At 42.4% G+C, this 18,095-nt stretch overlaps 1 protein-coding gene across 4 annotated transcripts in view; it reads left to right on the top strand.

Annotated features, from left to right (window-relative positions):
* The window catches only part of TOP1 (DNA topoisomerase I), a 70,001-nt gene that overhangs the window by 42,292 nt on the left and 9,614 nt on the right, over positions 1-18,095 (top strand). For 3 of the 4 annotated variants that reach the window (XM_054218011.1, XM_054218012.1, XM_054218010.1), the window contains 10 exons: positions 424-550; positions 1,140-1,198; positions 3,986-4,081; positions 5,313-5,388; positions 6,402-6,499; positions 10,994-11,109; positions 14,447-14,568; positions 15,225-15,347; positions 16,741-16,928; positions 17,839-17,983. In XM_054218011.1, the coding sequence (XP_054073986.1) occupies positions 424-550; positions 1,140-1,198; positions 3,986-4,081; positions 5,313-5,388; positions 6,402-6,499; positions 10,994-11,109; positions 14,447-14,568; positions 15,225-15,347; positions 16,741-16,928; positions 17,839-17,983 (1,150 nt within the window). Of the gene's footprint in view, positions 1-423; positions 551-1,139; positions 1,199-3,985; positions 4,082-5,312; positions 5,389-6,401; positions 6,500-10,993; positions 11,110-14,446; positions 14,569-15,224; positions 15,348-16,740; positions 16,929-17,838; positions 17,984-18,095 lie in introns of those variants that run through there. The other variant, XM_054218013.1, reaches the window with a different exon arrangement.

The following is an 18,095-nucleotide window of genomic DNA, read 5'->3' as shown; positions in this document are numbered from 1 at the left end:
ACAAACTGTTGTCTGAGCAAAAGCTGACATGGGCATTGATGGGGCTGGCAGCTCTATTCCAGTGAACTTTTACATGGACTAGAAAAAAGAGGAAAAGCAGAGATGGTGGGAATTCAGCCTAAAGTGTTGAGCTCGAAGTGTAGCAGCTGTGGATTTCCTCAGCAATCCAGGCTGACGGGGGTTTTCCTGAAGTGGAACGCTTGGCGGCTGTGGTTTTGTGGTATGTTCCTTCCTGTTCCTCTTCCTCCCAAGGAGACGGATGACATGTGTCAGGAGACCGTGGTGGATCTTACTGCTAAGGTTATCCCTTGTTTTATATGGTTTGTAACGATCAAAACCTGTGACTCTTTACTGCTGGAAGTTGTCTGTATTACTCAAATCTCCTCCTGTTCCCCTCTGCAAACATACTCGTTTGTCTTGCAGTGAGCACAAAGATTCCTCGGAAAAGAAACACAAAGACAAGGAGAAAACCAAACACAAAGATGGCAGCTCAGAGAAACACAAAGACAAACACAAAGACAAAGACAAGGAAAAGAGAAAGGAAGAGAAGGTAGGTGTCTCCTGGGGGAGAGACGAGAGGATGTTACACTACTTACTACTGAACGGTACAGAGTCAGTGGGTTAGACATAGCTTATACTTCAAGCTTTTATCAACCTGGAGAGAACTATCCGCATGCTGACCCAGAGACTTGTTTTGGGGAGTGCTATACATGAACTTGTAAGGGCTTTATCTGCAGGTATTGTGAATGGAAACGGTTTCATAGCAGAGCTGTGTCCACTGGCTCCACATTTTTGTCCTCTGTTACCTTTCCCTTTGCCAAGCTCAGTTTCAGAGACAAGGGAGAAAAATCTGTTAGATCACGTTTGTTCCATACAAGGACAAACATAGGCAAGTCGGACAAACTATATACTTAACTCCAATCTACTGAAGCAATTGGAGGGCCAGAAAATACTGAATTGACTAAAACTTACAGAAAATGTTGCCTTTTTGGTGTGTCAGGTAGGTCACTGAGGGCTACAGAGGATGAAGTGCCCTTTGATTCCTTCCACAAGTTCAATATCCTGCCTGTGTTGCATGTTGGAAAAACATAAGGTGCTCTGGGCAGTGCTAATGAGCTGCTACTTTTTATGTTTTTCAGATGAAATCATCTTCTGGTGATATAAAAATAAAGAAGGAAAAGGAAAATGGTTTCTCCAGGTAAGAAATCAGATCTATAATTTGGAAAAAGTAGCAGTTTGACTTCGTAGCTGCTCAGTGTTTGACTCCTCTCGCTTGGTCTTGGGAAAAAGTAATTGGAATGCTTTTGACCCCTTCAGACAATATAGTCTTCTCAATTTCGGGAGCTGGTGGTTGATGCACTTACCTAGTAACTGGGGACAGTAGGTGTTGAATACCTGGAATCTACCTGCACATGCTGGGTTTGTCCAAGTATTAAATTGTTCAGTTCTGTCAAGGACAGGCTGAACTGTAGAAACCTTGGTAGCTGGAGTTGAAAGAACCTCTGTTATAGAATTGGTCCTTGAACCCTGCAGGCAGTCTTCTGGAGACAGGGCCTTGTAAAGACAGTCCGGGTTGCCTCCGAGTGTCTCTCCTGTAAGTGACTGTAGCCTAAAGCCTTTGCAGAGGAGTGACAAGTAAGGAGGGTGCTTGTGTAAAATCCTTCAGAAAATGCCTAGGCGTCCTACTCTGCTAAATTCCTGCTAACGGTGGAGGCTCCTGGACTTAGGCAGTGTATCACTCATCACTAAGTAGTCTTATTAAAAACCTGAAGTGAGCAATTGATAGGAGAATACTTTTTCTTAATAGTTGACCAACTGAGATCTCTTGTGACTTGTCTAACTCCAGCCATTGGTTATTTTGAAGGTGGTAAATGCAGTCTACTGCCTTATTGGAGACTTGTGGTATGGAGATGCATATGTTCATATCTGTTAGTCAAGAAAAGCTTTCAGTCATGTGCCCAGTTCTACGAATCCACTTTAAAAAAAAAAATGAAATAAATATCCTTCCAGTCTCACCGTGTTCTGTGGATGCAGAGAGACTGGGAGAAGACACTTGTCTGGTCCATGCCTGCCAGTTATTCTTTGCGTGTTTTGCATGTGCCCTCTTGACATGAGTTCCTCCATCTGTTTCATTTTCTTACTCCTATTTAAAAATGCAAACTAAGTAGTTACGCTTGGCACAGGGAAGAGGCGCCCTCTCCAGGCCCTTTTGGGGATACTCTGGAAATAGAAAGCAATGACATCTAGGTGTTTCATGGTGTAGGAGACAGTTAATAATAACTCATTCTAGCCTCTGCTATTCAGCAGAATCGCATGCATGTGCTGATCTCGCCAGGGACATTGAGTGTTCTCATATCAAGGTAACTAAGTCTTCTTTATGTCCAACAGCATTTTTTTGTGTGTGTTTGAGAAAAGGCTGAAGGAGCCATCACAATTGTGCCTTCTTCAGGGCCAAAAGCTGGCTAAGAGTAAAGTAATTATTTTCTTTTTTTTTTTTTTCCTGCTGAAATGTTCTTTTACAAGTTCACCAGAGAAAAATGTCCTCACTCAGATGGTTTTGATTTTCTTCCTTAAGACTTGGTAGGATGAGCAATGTTACAGTCTTGGGAACAATGCAAGTCAAGGTTCAGCTTGGTTATACAGCTCCTTTCTTTTAATATTATCACACTTTATTTCCTGCTATTATAAAATGTTGCAAAACATTTCAGTGTTAAAATAGACTAGATAAAATTCCTAGCAGCTTAACGAACAGTAGTTCTAGATTTCTGCCTGGAAGGGAGAATAAATTAAATGGGACAAATACTTGTTTTTCCATAGATGTTTTGCAACTGTCTATGTGCTGCAGACTTGTGTCTTAGCTAATCATAGGCGATGCCACAGAAATGGCTTCTTATAGCAGCACGGATCTTTTTCCCCTGAGTTGCATCTGCCAGCACTGCAGTGGCTTTAGAGCTGTGAAAGAGCAAACTGCCTTGTTCTGCTTCACGGACACATCACCAGCTAAAATAAGACTCCAGAATGTCTCTTGCTGACTGCGATCTACAAAGCAGAATGCTGCTTTTTTTTTTTTTTTCTCACACTCCATCCAATTGCAAAATCCGCATGTTGGCTTGGAAACTAAGTCAATTTGATACAGAAATTGCAGATTGAATATGAATAGGAAAGCCCAAGATGGCACTGTTACTTTTTCTACCTGAGTGGAGCAGCACTAAGTGCTTCAAAATGTAATTTTGGACTCTTTGAGACATCTTTTTCTTTATGAAGATAAGTGAAATGCTTCTGTGAAATCTAGCAATAATGAGTTTGTTTAAAGGGATAGTCTCTCTTGCACTCATATTCTTTTTTTTTTTTTTCTTATAACTGGTGTCTTGGGACATTATGGCTGAAAACATTGAGCTAATTTAATATTTGCGGTCTGTTGAAAGGGACGGAATTATTTGCCTCCCGTAGTTCGGATAGTGAAAAGAGACTGATCAGCTTAACTTTGCCAAATCTTTGTTTCCTTTTGTGGTTTTCTCATGCCTCACTATTTAGTTGGCAAAAGATTCAGGGATAGCTTTCACATCTTTGTTTAGTTGATAATCTTTCTTATCAAGCTCAATAAGGATATTCAGTTGAAACTAAATAATACCCTCTGTTTGACTGTGCATACACGTGCATTTTAGTTTTGTTTTAAGAATGTTTGAAAGTGCTGGAAGCTACAATTTTTACTCAAAACCTCAAAGAAACACTGAAATCTAAGCAGTTGATGCTGCTTGAGAAGTGTCAAATACATAGACGCTGGAAGACTCTCCTTATGCTGTCCTGTGGATATTCAGAGAATGACACACCTCAGCTTTTCATGGTCTCAGGATGTCAGCACACTTCCGGACTGGAAGACATGCCCGTTTTGCAGATGATCATTTCTTAAAACTGAGGTTTTTTCTGGTTTCCAAGAGTCTTCCGTTTTGAAGTTAGAACCACCTTTCTTTGCTTCTTTTTGTAGTCCACCACGTATTAAAGATGAACCAGATGATGATGGGTTTTATGCGTCTCCTAAAGAGGACTCCAAACCGCTGAAGAGACCTCGAGAAGATGATGAGTAAGTGGCGTGGGTGCTGGTGACTTGGATCTTTGCCTTTAGTTTTAAAAGGATAACATTGAGGGAGCAGGTGGGATTCCAGGTCGTCAGCACAAACGTGTTCAGATGGGTGACTGGAGGTCTGAGACCAGACTTCTTACGCTGTTACAAGCTCTCTGAGCAGGGCAAGGGTAGTGTTTGTGGTGTCCAAGGCAAAATACCATTACCTGCTTCTGCAGATGGTGCTGTCAAATGTTGCAGTGCTAGTAAATAAAAAAGCAAAAAAACCAGAAGGTAGGTAGAGGAAAGACAGCGATGAAGGTTGTAAAACATCAATCAGTCTGAGCAAGTGAGGTATTAATGCTAGCGAAGTGGCTGCAGTGGTTTCTGTTGGGCGAGGAAATGACTGCACAAGAGGAAGAAAACGCATTGTCAGCCTGTTTGGGGGTGTGGGGGAGGTTTGCCTGCACTCCTTGGCATGATTCGCCTGGGCTCTAAATACATGGTGGGTTATGCTGAGGATTTCTGTCTCTAAATCATGAGAAAAATACACATGATGTTTGCCTGATATAGTAACCTACCCAGTAAAATAAAAGCCCACTTACATCACGCTGTCTTTGGTCACTATCTATGTGATATCTTTAGATAGTGTGACATTATTAGCAGTCTGGAATTAAAGGGTTGGAAGGGTTTTAACCATAGTGGCATTCTGTCCCTCTGTGGTATTTCTCGGTTTCCAAGAGAGATGGGTGTGACATCTTCTCTTTTGTGTAATCATTTGCTGCCTTCTGTTAAGTTTTTGTGACCTCCCATTTCATGTCTGCAATGGAAAGATTAAGAATTTGCCAGTAGTCACTTTTGCTATTGTTTGAACTGGTGGGGGATGCAAAAAGTGAGCTTTGTGGGCAGATCCCAGACTGATGGCAGGAAAGGGAGTTGGGGGTAGAACATGCCACAAAGCTTTTGCCCATTTATCCCATGTAATCACTGTGTGGCTACTGATGCTTTTGAATTAGTTCTTCATCAAGGAAGATTTTTGCTTCAACAGTCTGAAACTTGCAGGAACCGTTTTGCTGGATAGCTATTATTCGGTCTTCAGACATTGGGGCATAAAATTATATTATCTAGAAATTAAACATGCCAGAAATACTGTGAACTTGCGCACACAAACCTTGTACATGTATGACTTCTCTTTATTTTTTTGTATTGGAAGATCGATTATTTTCATCAGCTGGTCTTTCTGTTCTTACAGCGCTGACTACAAACCCAAGAAAATCAAAACAGAAGACATCAAGAAAGCAAAGAAAAGGAAACAAGAGGAAGAAGAGGTACTGTGAAAGACGAGTTTATTTCTATGATCAAGAAAAGCCAGGCTGGCAATTTGGTGTTGAATTATGTAGAGCAGGGGGAATCTGATTTGAGGGTAAGGAGGCAGGGGCCAGTCTGGGACACAGCTGCATGTGATAGAACCCCACCTATGGTGCAGGTTAACTTACCTGAGCCATAATGTATAAAAAAATCAGGAAAACTTTCTCTCCTGCTCTTAAATCAACGGATGGAGAAGATGCCTCCAGGACGTGAACTTCCAGCCTGTTCCAGGCAGTTCACAGTCCTTCTGTTAAGTAGCTCGCAGAGGGCAGAGCAGCCTTACTAACAACATCTGGTAATTGCACAGATGATGTAGCACAGCTCACAAGCATAGGCAATGAATCTGAGATCAGCTGCTAGAAAAATGCTTAAAGCTTTTAGAAGGAACCTGGGGTGCAAATATTTTTGGAGGGGGACTAGAAGAGAGGTTAGCCATAATTTGAGACTAATGAACTACGCTTCATATCTAGGAAAGATACCCTTGTGTGGCACTTACTGCAAACGCCTCCTGGCGATGTGGTTCATTTTTTAATTCATGGTGAGTGTCTCCGTAGCGAGCATATACCAGTACGTTCCCAGCAGCCGCCTCACAGTGTTGTGTGCTCTGTGGCGTTTGCCAGACTACATACAGTAGTGCAGGCCAAGGAGGCTGTTTCTATAACTAAGCCATCATGGTACTATGGCCCAGACTCGCCGCTTATCAGGTGAGGCAAAATAACTGGCTGCGTGTGCACTTGGCATGTCCCAAGTGTGAAGTAAGAGAATTTGGCTTAAAAGATAAGTGGCACTATCAGCAGACTTTGACTTAATAGGGTGGTCTAAGAGCGCATTTCTGTAGTAAGACCACAGGAATTCGGTTGTTGTGGTCAAACTTATGCACTCTAAGAGAGGCAGTCTTCTAGTTTTAAGACATCTTTTCAGGGAGGGGGGAAGTGCAGTAACTTGTTCTAACAGTTTCTTACTCGTTTTGCAGGACAGCAAAGCAAAGAAAGCTAAGAGCAAAGATAAGAAAGTCCCTGAAGCGGACAAGAGAAAGAAGCCGAAAAAAGAAGAGGAGCAAAAATGGAAATGGTAACTATCTATCAATGACATAGGCTGCCCTCTGCACCTGGACTTTCCCTCTTACCTCCCGTACTGACTGAATAAGCACATCGGGCTTGCTTTCGTTGATTCATGAGGATTTATTCTGAATAGTTGGCTTACGCTCTGGTAAGCTCTAAATAAATATCTCATTCGCTATGTTTATCCTCTCAAGTAGAAGTGAAATACCTTTTTTGATATACCTAAAGCAAGAAATAAGTTTTTTGTGTTTTTTTTTTCTTTCTTTTTTTTGTTGGTTTTGTTTTTTTGTTTTAATTTATTTTCTTCTATCTGTAGAATGTAGAGGCTACCCATAATGATCAGATACCGGTGTTCTTGTGCCCGGAACCTGCTGCTTGCTGACACTTGTCAGAACAGTATGAAAACTTGTGGGCTTGCGGTATCATCAGGAATATATAAATATTTGCAGATGTATTAACTAGTATTCTAGTAGATCTTACCTGTGTTATATAGAGGGTACAATATGAGCGGGTTGTCTACCTTTGTATTCTAGCTGGATGTCAACTGTGTGCCTCTCGAAACTGCTCCTGCCTCTGGCACAAAAACGAAAGTTGGTCAAGTGACCTGAAGCTTGGGCTGTTTGGAAAATCATGGATTTTGAGTATAAGTTTTCAATGGAAAGCAGTTTCTGTCTTGCCCAGGATCCTAAAATAACATCACCGAGCATCTGAAGTTGTGCTTTCACTCACTTTTCAGGGTTTTTTTAAAACCTTTTTTAAACAAACCTGAACTTCGTGGTTCATTTGGAAGACAGGCCTGTGCTTTATCAGTAGTGCTGTACTTAAGAAACCTGCTGGTTTGGTTTTTTTTTAACTATCCACAGTAATGTAAGCTATTGTTATTGCTGGATTTGAGGTGCTGTTCCATGTGTGTTTTGAAGTTTGGGCCTTAGTGTTTCCCCCAGTTTAATGCATATGTTATTTTCAAAAGCACATGTGTTTTCTGCACTCCTGTAATCTCCTGTAATGTATTTTTATGACCTTTTGGGGATGACGTTTCCGTGAGCATTTTCTTTTCTCAGATCATTTGGCTATTTTTAATAGAGCCGTAGTGCTGGGGAAAGCCTTTGCAATCTTCTTCAGTCCTTTCAGGTTCAGTCTTTTACCCCTTTATTGTCACTCTTATTGAGTCACCTTTAAAAAGAAAAATTCTTCTGTAGTGTTTGTGGTCTCTGCATGTTTCTCTTTGATTGTCACAGCTTCCTCAGAACATCAGCACTCGGATTTATTTTTTTTCATGCTTGTATATTCTCTTAGAAATCTGGTTTTCAGGCCCCTCCCAAAATGATCCTGATTTTTTTTTTTGAGCAATCCACTTTTTTCTTGATCCCTTTGACAGCATCTTTTTGATGTGCTTAGATATGAACAAACTACAGGGACATGAAGCAATAGGAAGCTACAGAAGGTCTCTATGCCTTAAGGATCTGTTGTCTTTTTGGCTTTGTCTCAGCCGTCCTTGCTGGTTCTGCCTGACGTAATATTCTGTTATCACAGCTCCCTTTTACTGTAGTCTGTATCCTTCAACAGAAAACCTTTACTGGAAAGCTGTACCCTTCTCCCCTCACCTGCCTTGGCAGCACGGTCCCAGGTAGCTGTGTCAAGCTCTGCGATTTGTGCTTACTGCTAAGGAAAACTGCCTCTGAAAGCATGTTTTGCAAAATTTGGCAGTAGGTAACTGCATCTTTCTGATGTTCCTGTCGTCCGTCTGCAGCTTTGTGTATAACGTGTCTTTGCTGGACAGGGTTTCATCTGCACTTCAGTTGCGTCTCTTAAGGGCATTTGATGTTCCATCTGAATCAATTTTCTGAATGTCTGGTACCTTTTTCTGGCTGCTTCCTCAAGTGCTTGTTGCCTTGAGCATTTTCATCCTCACTTATGTGAATACTTGATGGTGGACGTTCTCAAGGCATTGGCCTCGTTCATCACTATGTGGAGCTCTTTTAGAGGTCGTTTTCACACCGTGTCGGTGTGTGAAGAATATGTGATCCAGAAGTATACCTTAGGAGCACTTCTCCCACCTTGTGTTACAGCAAGTTCATTTCCTTGAAATAACATATCCCTGAGGTATACTCTGGGTTTTTATTCCCAAGAATCTTTTCTGTTTTCGTTCCACTTGAAAAACCCTCCCCAAGTCTACCTTCCTGAGCCACGCTGGCCGCCTTAGACAGGTTTGATATGGGATTTAATCAAGTAAACTTGATGAGCACGATTTCTGCTGAAATCAGTAAGGCAGCTTTCCTAATAGGCAGCATTTTCCTTGCTCCCACAAAACCATGTGTGGAACATTGCTTTAGGACGAGGAGCTACCTTGGGCAGTGTTGCTGTAGTGGTTTTTTGTGTTTAAAACCAAATGAGGTTGAAAAATTGGCTGATCTTAGGAGACTCACTTTTAAGTTTTGTCTTAACTGCTTCTGTATGAGGTGTAGGAAGGTGGGGGTGGGAATGGGAATGGTTTGTTATCTTTTTGCGGCAAACTTTCTGATCATTTTGGGCTCAGAAACCACACCATGGACCCCTTGCAGCTCTCCCAAAAGGCACGATGTGCTTCAGCTGTCTATTTAAGCCCCTACCTTTCTAGTACTTCTTTCACATGCGTCCTTTACAAAAGAACAGGAATGGCTAGAAGAACAAAATTTCTCATCGAGTAAAGACCAGAGCGATAAATCTTAAAAAGCCATGGCTGAAAAGCAAGACTGACAAACCTGTCCTGTAAAGTAGTAGCTACGGTGAATGATCCCCTCATTTTTTCTTACAGGAATAAAAATACGCAGTCAGAAAGCATAACCTTTTTCTGGCTGGGAGGAGAGGCGAATGGTTTAGATTTATTTTGCTGGAAGGAGCTTCTGGGTGGAAGAACCTAGGCCTGTGTTTGACAAAATATTTATATTTCTAGCTTCTAATTAATTTAAACAAAAAACAATCATTAGGAATGTAAATATTTGGGATGTAGACTTCAAATGTCAATATTAGTTTCTTATATCAACATAGTTTACTGGAGCCTTCTTCCCAGCCAGAGACTGAAATCTACCATGCAGGTTTTGTACTGATAGCTGGGATTGTGCGCATTGCTGTTAAAGATGTCACTGAGCTTCGCATAAGAATAAGTCAGATCTGGTGCTGCGGTCAAAGGTGGTGCCTTTCTGACTATACTGTGTCCCATACAATTGTTGTTGTCCTAAATTATCGATGCACAAGCACCAGTGAAGCATTTTGAGTGTCTTCTAGCAGAAGCTCTTTTTTTCCTCTATACAGTGCTTCTCTTCTGTACTGTGACCCTGTTATCTCGGTAGGGATGAAGGGATCTGTATTCGTGCATCGCAATTTCTGAGATGCCTGCAGTACGCGCACGTCTCTTCTCAACCACTCATGCCCCCAGAATGGGACTTCTCCATAGGGCTGGCACTAGAGGGAAGCTTAAACTTTTTTTTTTTTTTTTATTATTGTCATGGCTGCTCAACAAAGTTGTCTGGGCAATTCAAAGACTGAGCGCCGTGACAGGTTAATGGTCTTCCAGTTGATTAATCGCTATGGTAAAATAGCCTTTCTCAGCAGGGAATCCTGTGCCAGCAGCATGTAGCAGTAATGTTCTGGGAATCATGACAGAAGCGTAGAGGGGAGGGGAGGAGCGTGGGGAGGAATCGGTGGCTTGGGCACAGGGAACTGGGAACTGGGGGGAGGATACTGGCCTGGTGGGACCCCTTTTCTCTGTAGATGGATTGCTGACCCTGTGCGTTTGTTCAGTTGGAATGTGGGATTGGTGGCCCCTACCTTGCTGTGATGTGATACCTAATGCATCATTTGCAAAACATTTTTACAGGGGTGCTTTAAGGCAAGTTTGCAGTTTTCCTCTGCTGCTCTGTTTTTCTTCAAGTATGCTTTGTTTTACCCAAAGAATTGGAATGAATTTAAAATGACAGAGCCCGTTTCAATCTTTCTTGTCCGAGCAGGTTTGTTCTCATTTAGGTCATAAATGAACATCTGTTTCTTTATCTCTGCCCTTAATGACATACTTGTCCACATCTGAAAGCAGCTGCATAATATACTACAATTGTTTGGCTTTACTGAGCTGGCATCCTGGACCTGCTGTTAGGTCACAGCTGACTCTAATTCGGCATGATCCTAGCTGTTTTAGAAGACTGAATTCTTAATTTTTCTTAAGTTCTAAACTTTTTCAGATGTGTGTTTTTTGTGAAAAGAGCAGCAAGTGGGAGGTGAGGACTGTGGTGTAATCAGATAACCTGTGACCCAAGGTGTTCTGTTCATGGACATGGCTGTGCTATTTTTAAAAAAGGGGAAAAAAAATAATAATTAAATGGTTACAGTGCATTGAGTATTTGTACTTGGTCTGTGCCCAGCAATGCAATGATTGCTTGCTGATTTTCTATAGCATACTCTTACACCCACATAGTAATAAAATGAAGATTAGGAGTTTAAAATTGTATTGGTTCATATTTCTCTCTTGAAGGTGGGAAGAAGAGCGCTACCCTGAAGGCATTAAATGGAAGTTCCTAGAGCACAAAGGTCCTGTATTTGCTCCACCATATGAACCTCTGCCTGAAAATGTCAAGTTTTATTATGATGGTGAGTTAATTTGTGTTTCCACTTGCTGGGAAGAGAAATAAACATTCTCAGGGTATTGTGGCATTCTTCCGGGGACTGAAGGGATGAGGAGGTGGTTTTGTTTTACTGGTTAGCTTAAAAGAAGTTCCTCAACGGCTAAGTGAAGGAATGATCTGTAGAAGTAAAGGAACAGCCTGCTGAATTCTGCTTCAAGCAAGTTGACGCAGAGATGAACTTGTTCTCACTCTGTTATGGTGGTAAATCTCTCAGGTTTCTTAACAGTATGAGAGTGCCTTATGCCTGAGAGTAGCAGCGCATAACCAGTAGAAAACATAATTGTAGCTGTTTCATTGCTGGTCACCTCTAGACTTGCTCTGTGTTCTTTAACCTTATGAGTTGCAACTTCATCATCTGTGAGGAAATTTGTGATCATTTGGTGGCATGAGCATAATAAAAGACAATTGAATTTTGATACAGATGATTAGGATCTTGTAGAAATGCACAGGATGACCCTGGCCTCGAGGATGCAACCCTCTGGTCTAAGTCATGGTCCCACTCACTAACTGTTGTGTGGTAGAGCTAATTGGTGTGGGATTCTAATATGCTGGCCTGACTGGTTGTTAGGGGCTCATGTGGAAGGGATTATATGATGTGATGCCTGTTGGAGACCAGACTCAATGACCCGTGTGTTTCCTTTTAGTCCTGTGATCATGTTAAATGAAGGATCAAACTGACCCAGGATTGAATTAAGTGGGAGGCATTTGAATGGATGAAAATGTAGTTTTTTGGGGAAGGGGACATCTGCATATGGATCCGTTCCAGGAGCAACGTGCTGTTTTCCTGTGACGTGACATAGTGGTTTTAAATACTGAGAAATAGATGGCATTCATTTTCAGCAACGACGTAGTGAAATAAACATTTTTTGTCCTATTAAAGGCTGTCTCCAAGCAAGCATAGTGATCAGGGATGTCTACGGATTTCTTTCTTAGGGTTTGATAAGAGCTTGCTACACAGTTGGAAATTTTCTCCCTCTGTTGAAGAATGTCTGATCTCTCTCCTGCTGTCTAGAGAAGAGGAGAGAGGCAGATTGCACTATAGCTGTCCCTTTGGTGCAGGCAGCAATAAGCTCCTCTTCTATCTAGCCATCTATTTCATGAAACCTCTAGGAAGTGCAGGGATTTTTGCAGCCTCCGTCGTGACAGAAATTCATCAATAGGCTCAACAATTACGGAATGGGCAGGGGGTTCTGGCAAATTAAGCCATGACATAAGTCTTCCTTGAGAAACTAAGGAAAAAAAAAAAAAAATCAGATGTCAGCAGCTGCCGAGAGCTGCTGTCTGTGCTCAGAAGGCATTGTCTAAATTCCAGATTATCCTAGGATGATTTGTAGAGTCCAGTAATCACGCGATGGCTGGCCAGCCAGCTGCCAGGCTGCGAGCTCTCTCTGGAGGGATCTGTCCCTCGCCCAGCGGTTGCCTTGCGGTGAGACTGCCTGTTTTCAGCTCACATAATGACTGCCGGAGCTATTGTTAGCGCCTGCAGTGCCAGACTTGGTGAAGGAGCTTGAAATGCCAAAGCCGTCTTTTTAGGGCTCGACTGTATGTTTGGGTGACTGCGGGTTAACAAGCTACTGCTCATAGGCCAGAGGTGGCTTGAAACTGCGTATTTTTCTGTAGCTGTGGCAAGGTAAGAGTGTAGGTGGTGGCAGTTTCATTTCAGTCATGTCTATGTTGTCTCTTCTTCTTGGTACATCCCCCAGTTGCTCTCTGGGTTTCAGTTTTTAAGTCAGGTAACTCATATTCACGCCTCTGCAATAAGTCTCTTTTTTTTTTTTTTTTTTTCTTTAAATGTCCAGCCCCGTCACTGAGAGCCTGTTCAGACCTTTGTAAAAAAACATGAATTTGAGTCCGATTAAATATATTCTAAAGTGATTAGATAAAGGAGATTGAGCCATCAGCTATTTGGGAAAAATGGCAGTCATTTTAGCCCCATAACATGTTACTAACTCGATAGCGTCTTTCAAGCTAGACTTGCAGCCTGGAAAAAACGTTTCCCTTGCTGTCTCTCCCTTCCCCCATTTCCTGTTATAAGCAAACAAATGCTGTATTTTAGGTTGCAGCTTAAAAATTGGCAGAGTTACTGTTGGTTTAATTTAATTGTGGAATATTCTCAGATCACTGGGAGGACCTTTTGCTAAGAGTTTCTAGATCTTCAGGCTTTGCGGCTGACTCCCATGCTTTAATTTTGGAGATGATGCAACTTTTGAAAACATGTAGTAAATCAGAAGCGTGGTGTTTTTTTCCAAGAGCATAGAATCAACAGTAGTGTTTCTTGTATTGACTTTTGTGCAGTGAAGTGGTCATTAAAAAATCCACAGGTGTTGACTGTCTGCCAGCCCATTGGGACTTTAAATATTTCTTGCAACTAACTGGAGATGTGAGCTGCATGCAAAACCCTTCACGGGGATCACTGGCACCTCGCGCACCTCACGTGTTGTCAGGAATGCAATCTGGACCAAAAAGACGCTCAATAGGAACGTTAGATGTCGAATCCACAGCTTCGATGTTGCAGCAGCCTCTTTTCCCTTGTGTTTTGAGGTCTTCCCTTGCAGCAGTTTCGCTTTGTGCTGCAGTCTTGCAGATAAGCTGAAATGCGACCTCTGTGTTCACTGAAAGCTCAGCCTTTCTTAAAAATAACTACCTTTTGCGCCTGATTTGGGGACGCAGGAGTGCATTCCCATGGCAAAGGGAACGATTAGCAGAACGCTGACACGTTTCCCTGCAATGAAGGGGAGTTAAGTATTTGGCATCGCTTTCCAGCCTGTTTGTGGTGTATCCATAGGAAGGGCTCTTCCTGGCTAGAAATAGCTAAAGGCGAGAAGGGGTGTTCCAAAGCGGAGTCCCTCTGTGGGTGGAAGAGGAATACAGAGACTGTATTTCCCATACGTCTGAGTGCCAGAATACAAAATTTAATAAAATCCCTTGCCTCTTTCACTTCAAACAGCAGTATCTCCCCAGGAGCGTACACAGCACCGGGGAGTCTCAGCAGAGGGTTTCCTGCGGGAGGCCTTTTCCCCTTCCTGCCCTGCGTCTCTCAGACCTGCCTGGCATCAGGTTGCTATTGCTTTTTTTAAATGTTTAGATTCCAGAGGAAACTTTTTTCAAAATGTTTATGATGGGAGTCAAGCAATTCTGCTCCTCTGTTTCCTTTGTCCATCCAATTTGCTGTACTATGTAACATTTTTAAGAAAAACTTCTCTGTGGTAAAAATACAGTGTCTTTAAGGTAGTTACTATGTCCTCTTTCTGGCTTCAATTCCTGTTTACCATTTTCTTTAAAAAGAAAACCTTTCTTTGTAGGTAAAGTCATGAAGCTGAGTACCAAAGCAGAAGAAGTTGCCACATTCTTTGCAAAAATGCTTGATCATGAGTACACTACAAAGGAGATCTTCAGGAAAAACTTTTTCAAAGACTGGAGGAAGGTATGCACGTAGTTCTGGGCTGCAGTGACTTGTAGGCATGGCCGGGGTCTCCTCAGCACTGGCCACTGAAAAGGGCTACTGGTCCATGCACAGGAAAGGTAGCTTAGGGCAACTAAAAGCTACTCCCGATTGACGCTTCCAGTCTGTCCTGTAATTTCACCAGGAAGGACCCTATCATAAGTACTTTTCTAAACCAATGAAGTTGGACTTCTTCCAGCCAAATTTGCCCGTTATGCCTTGTTGAAGAGCCAAAGGAAGCCCCTTCCAAAGACCTAAAACTCAGAACATCGCCTCAGTCATCAGCCATAAAATCAAACCTTTAGATCAGTTGATGGGTTACTGGATTTTTCTCCCTATCCCTCAACAGTCCCAGCCGCTGTTGAGTGTGAGCGTGCTTTGGGAGGTGGTGCAACATTGCCCAGCGCTTGCAGAGATCAGACCGCTGGAAGGCCAGCACTCCATACTCTCTGCTGCCTGTCCTTTTCTCTTTAACCTTAGCTGGAGTGAGCATGTGCAAGAATTCGGGGATTCCTGGGGGTTTATTGTGAGAACCTGTCTGTTGTTCCTGTTTAAACTGCCTGGGGTAGGGTAAGCTCTGCTATGTATGAAAACTTACTAGGTATGAAAACTTAAAAGCTCTACTTTCTTTCTGCAAGGAAATGACCTCTGAAGAGAAGAGCACTATCACCAACCTCAGCAAGTGTGACTTCACCCACATGAGCCAGTATTTCAAAGCTCAGACGGAAGCTAGGAAACAGATGTCCAAGGAGGAGAAACAGGTACCAGAGGGAATTCTAGGAGACTACTTGATTCTTGGCTGGCTTGTAAACATCTTTGTGTAATCATTCCTCTGCCTGCCTTGCTGTTTATAAATCAGTGTTTACTAGCTTTCAAATTACTACTTTTCATGTTAACTGTAGGAATCTTTACTGTGCAGCTCATGTAGGGCAAAGCCCTGTGTTTACGGCTGAATCTTGGTATTGATAGTGCTAAGGCTCCTGATCCTGCTTAAGTGAAGAGAGTCAGAGGTGCTACCTCCATGGGAGCCGTGGTCCCTGGCCAGTAACGAGCAGTGTGCGTACTCAGTTAAAGACAGATTTTCATTTTAGAAGCTCCTTGGGTTTGGAAGGCAAAATTGGGGATGGTGGAAGGGATGCAGTGGTGACATTAGTGAATGAAATGAGAGAACAAATCTTAAATAGCAGGTAATGCAGTTTTCTGAATAAAGAACGAACTTTATTTGCCAGTAGCATGGCTACAGTGGCTTGTGGGGAGAGAATTAAATAGTTTTTAGATGACTGAGACTTACTGCAATGGAAGTTGGAAACTTGGCCCAAGTTCTCAGTTCATCTTTTGCAACACAACAGTAATTGTCCTTTGAGCGAGGGGCCTTTTAGCCTGGAATTACGGCCTTTGGGGTCAGAGGGGTCCCACCAAAATAAAGAGCCCGTGTCTTACTGCTGTTTCCATCTGATAAACATGTGGGTCAGTCCTTCTCAGTCCTGTCTGTGGTAGCTGTCATTACAATGGAGCAGAAGCGGCTTTTTCTGGCCAGTGGCGCACCAGTGCTGTCTGTGGGTCAGATGTTTTATTTTGAGCGGCAATGTTTTTATTTTTCCTTCTGTGTAATTAGAGTTCAAGCACAGAAGTATGCAGTGAAATCTCAGCACATTTTTACTTAGGAGACTGTGTTCTGCTTATGAGACCGTTTGCTGACACAGGCTTGACATGTGGCAGACTGGAGACATTCCTCTGCCTCCTTTCTGATGCTGACTTCAAACACAGAAGTCTTGAGTTTTTATACATAAACAACAAAGATGTAAAGTCCGGTGGAAGTCAAATGCTGAATATAGACTATAAAACAGCAGTACTGTGCTGGGGCTGCCCTTGTAGCTGTGGTATGTGGATAAAGGTAAATGCCTCTGTTGTGGCAAAATTGTAGCTGTCTTCACCAGCCCTAATCTGTTTCCCTCAAATACAAATTTTAAGAGAATTTTCACATGTTCTTTCCCTTTTTCCAGTTTGTTTGTGCTACTTGCATTTTATGAATGTTTTTCTGGACAGTCTGTTGCTCTCTTGTGTTGATACAGCACTTGACGTGGTGGGGGTCTGGTTTTAAGTCTTGGCATTTAGAGATGTCTGTGTATCATCTTTGCTTTTGGCTTTTTCCAGAAAATCAAAGAGGAGAATGAGCGGCTATTGAAGGAATATGGTTACTGCGTGATGGACAACCACAAGGAGAGGATTGCCAACTTTAAGATTGAACCCCCAGGTCTCTTCCGAGGTCGTGGGAACCATCCCAAAATGGGCATGTTGAAGAGACGCATCATGCCAGAAGACATCATCATTAACTGCAGCAAGTGAGGATTGGGTGCTTCACACACACCTTGGCTTTGCTTTCTAGCTAGGATAGCTTCTTTTGTAAAATCCTGGAGCCAGACTCTTTTCAGTGGTTCCCAGTAACAGGACGAGGGGTAACGGGCACAAGCTGGAACATAGGAAGTTCCGATCAAACATGAGAAAAAACTTCTTTACGGTGAGCACTGGAACAGGCTGCCCAGGGAGGTTGTGGAGTCCCCTTCTCTGGAGACTTTCAAGACCTGCCTGGATGCAGTCCTGAGTGATGTGCTCCAGGCAATCCTGCTTTAGCAGGGGAGTTGGACTAGGTGATCTCTAGAGGTCCCTTCCAACTCTTAAAAATTCCGTGATTCCGTGATCCGATATAGGTTGATATTCAAGCAAGCAGAAATACGTATGCTGCTTATCTTATGCTTATATAGATAAGAAACTTAGTCGTACAAGCAACAACTGAACAAGGCTATCATGGGTTTCATGTAGAACTTTGTCAACATATTTTCTTCCTCGTGCCTACAGCAGCTTAAACAGTCTTTCCTGCTAGTATTGCCAGAAATTAATTTTCTTCTAGGTAGGTTGCCCTACTTTGTCTTCCTTGATGTCGAAGGCTAAGGTTTGGTGGGCTTCTCTTCAGTCTTGTCCTGATAAGTGTCCACAAATCAAAGCTAGTCCTAGCAGCATGTCTTCTACCGACAGTATAATTCTTCAGCAGATACATATTGATTGCAGTTACATTTCTGGTCTTTGTTCAGTTTGATTCACTTAATTTCCTGCTTGTGGAAATATGTAATTATGTTGCTTCATGTTGCCTCATTTCTTTCCCTGTGCTTTCTTTATGTGATGTTATTTATCTGTTTTGATACTGTACAAGTCTCTTTAAATAGTTTTTATTTGCTGTTTTGTAATTCTTTGCAGGGATTCCAAGATCCCTTCCCCTCCACCAGGACACAAATGGAAGGAGGTCCGGCATGATAACAAGGTTACCTGGCTGGTGTCATGGACTGAGAACATCCAAGGCTCTATCAAATACATCATGTTGAACCCTAGCTCAAGAATTAAGGTAAAGATCTAGTTTAAAAAAAAAATGTCATATTGGTCATGTCTCCAAGAAGCAAACTCTCTCAAGCTGTTGGCTAGGAGAGAGATAGGAAGTAAAGCTTCTTTAGTAAAGT

This window comes from Rissa tridactyla, chromosome 12 (genome assembly GCF_028500815.1).
Source record: "Rissa tridactyla isolate bRisTri1 chromosome 12, bRisTri1.patW.cur.20221130, whole genome shotgun sequence".
Lineage (NCBI taxonomy): Eukaryota > Metazoa > Chordata > Aves > Charadriiformes > Laridae > Rissa > Rissa tridactyla.
Note: the sequence above shows the minus strand (reverse complement) of the source record. Positions and strands in the feature narration are given on the sequence as shown.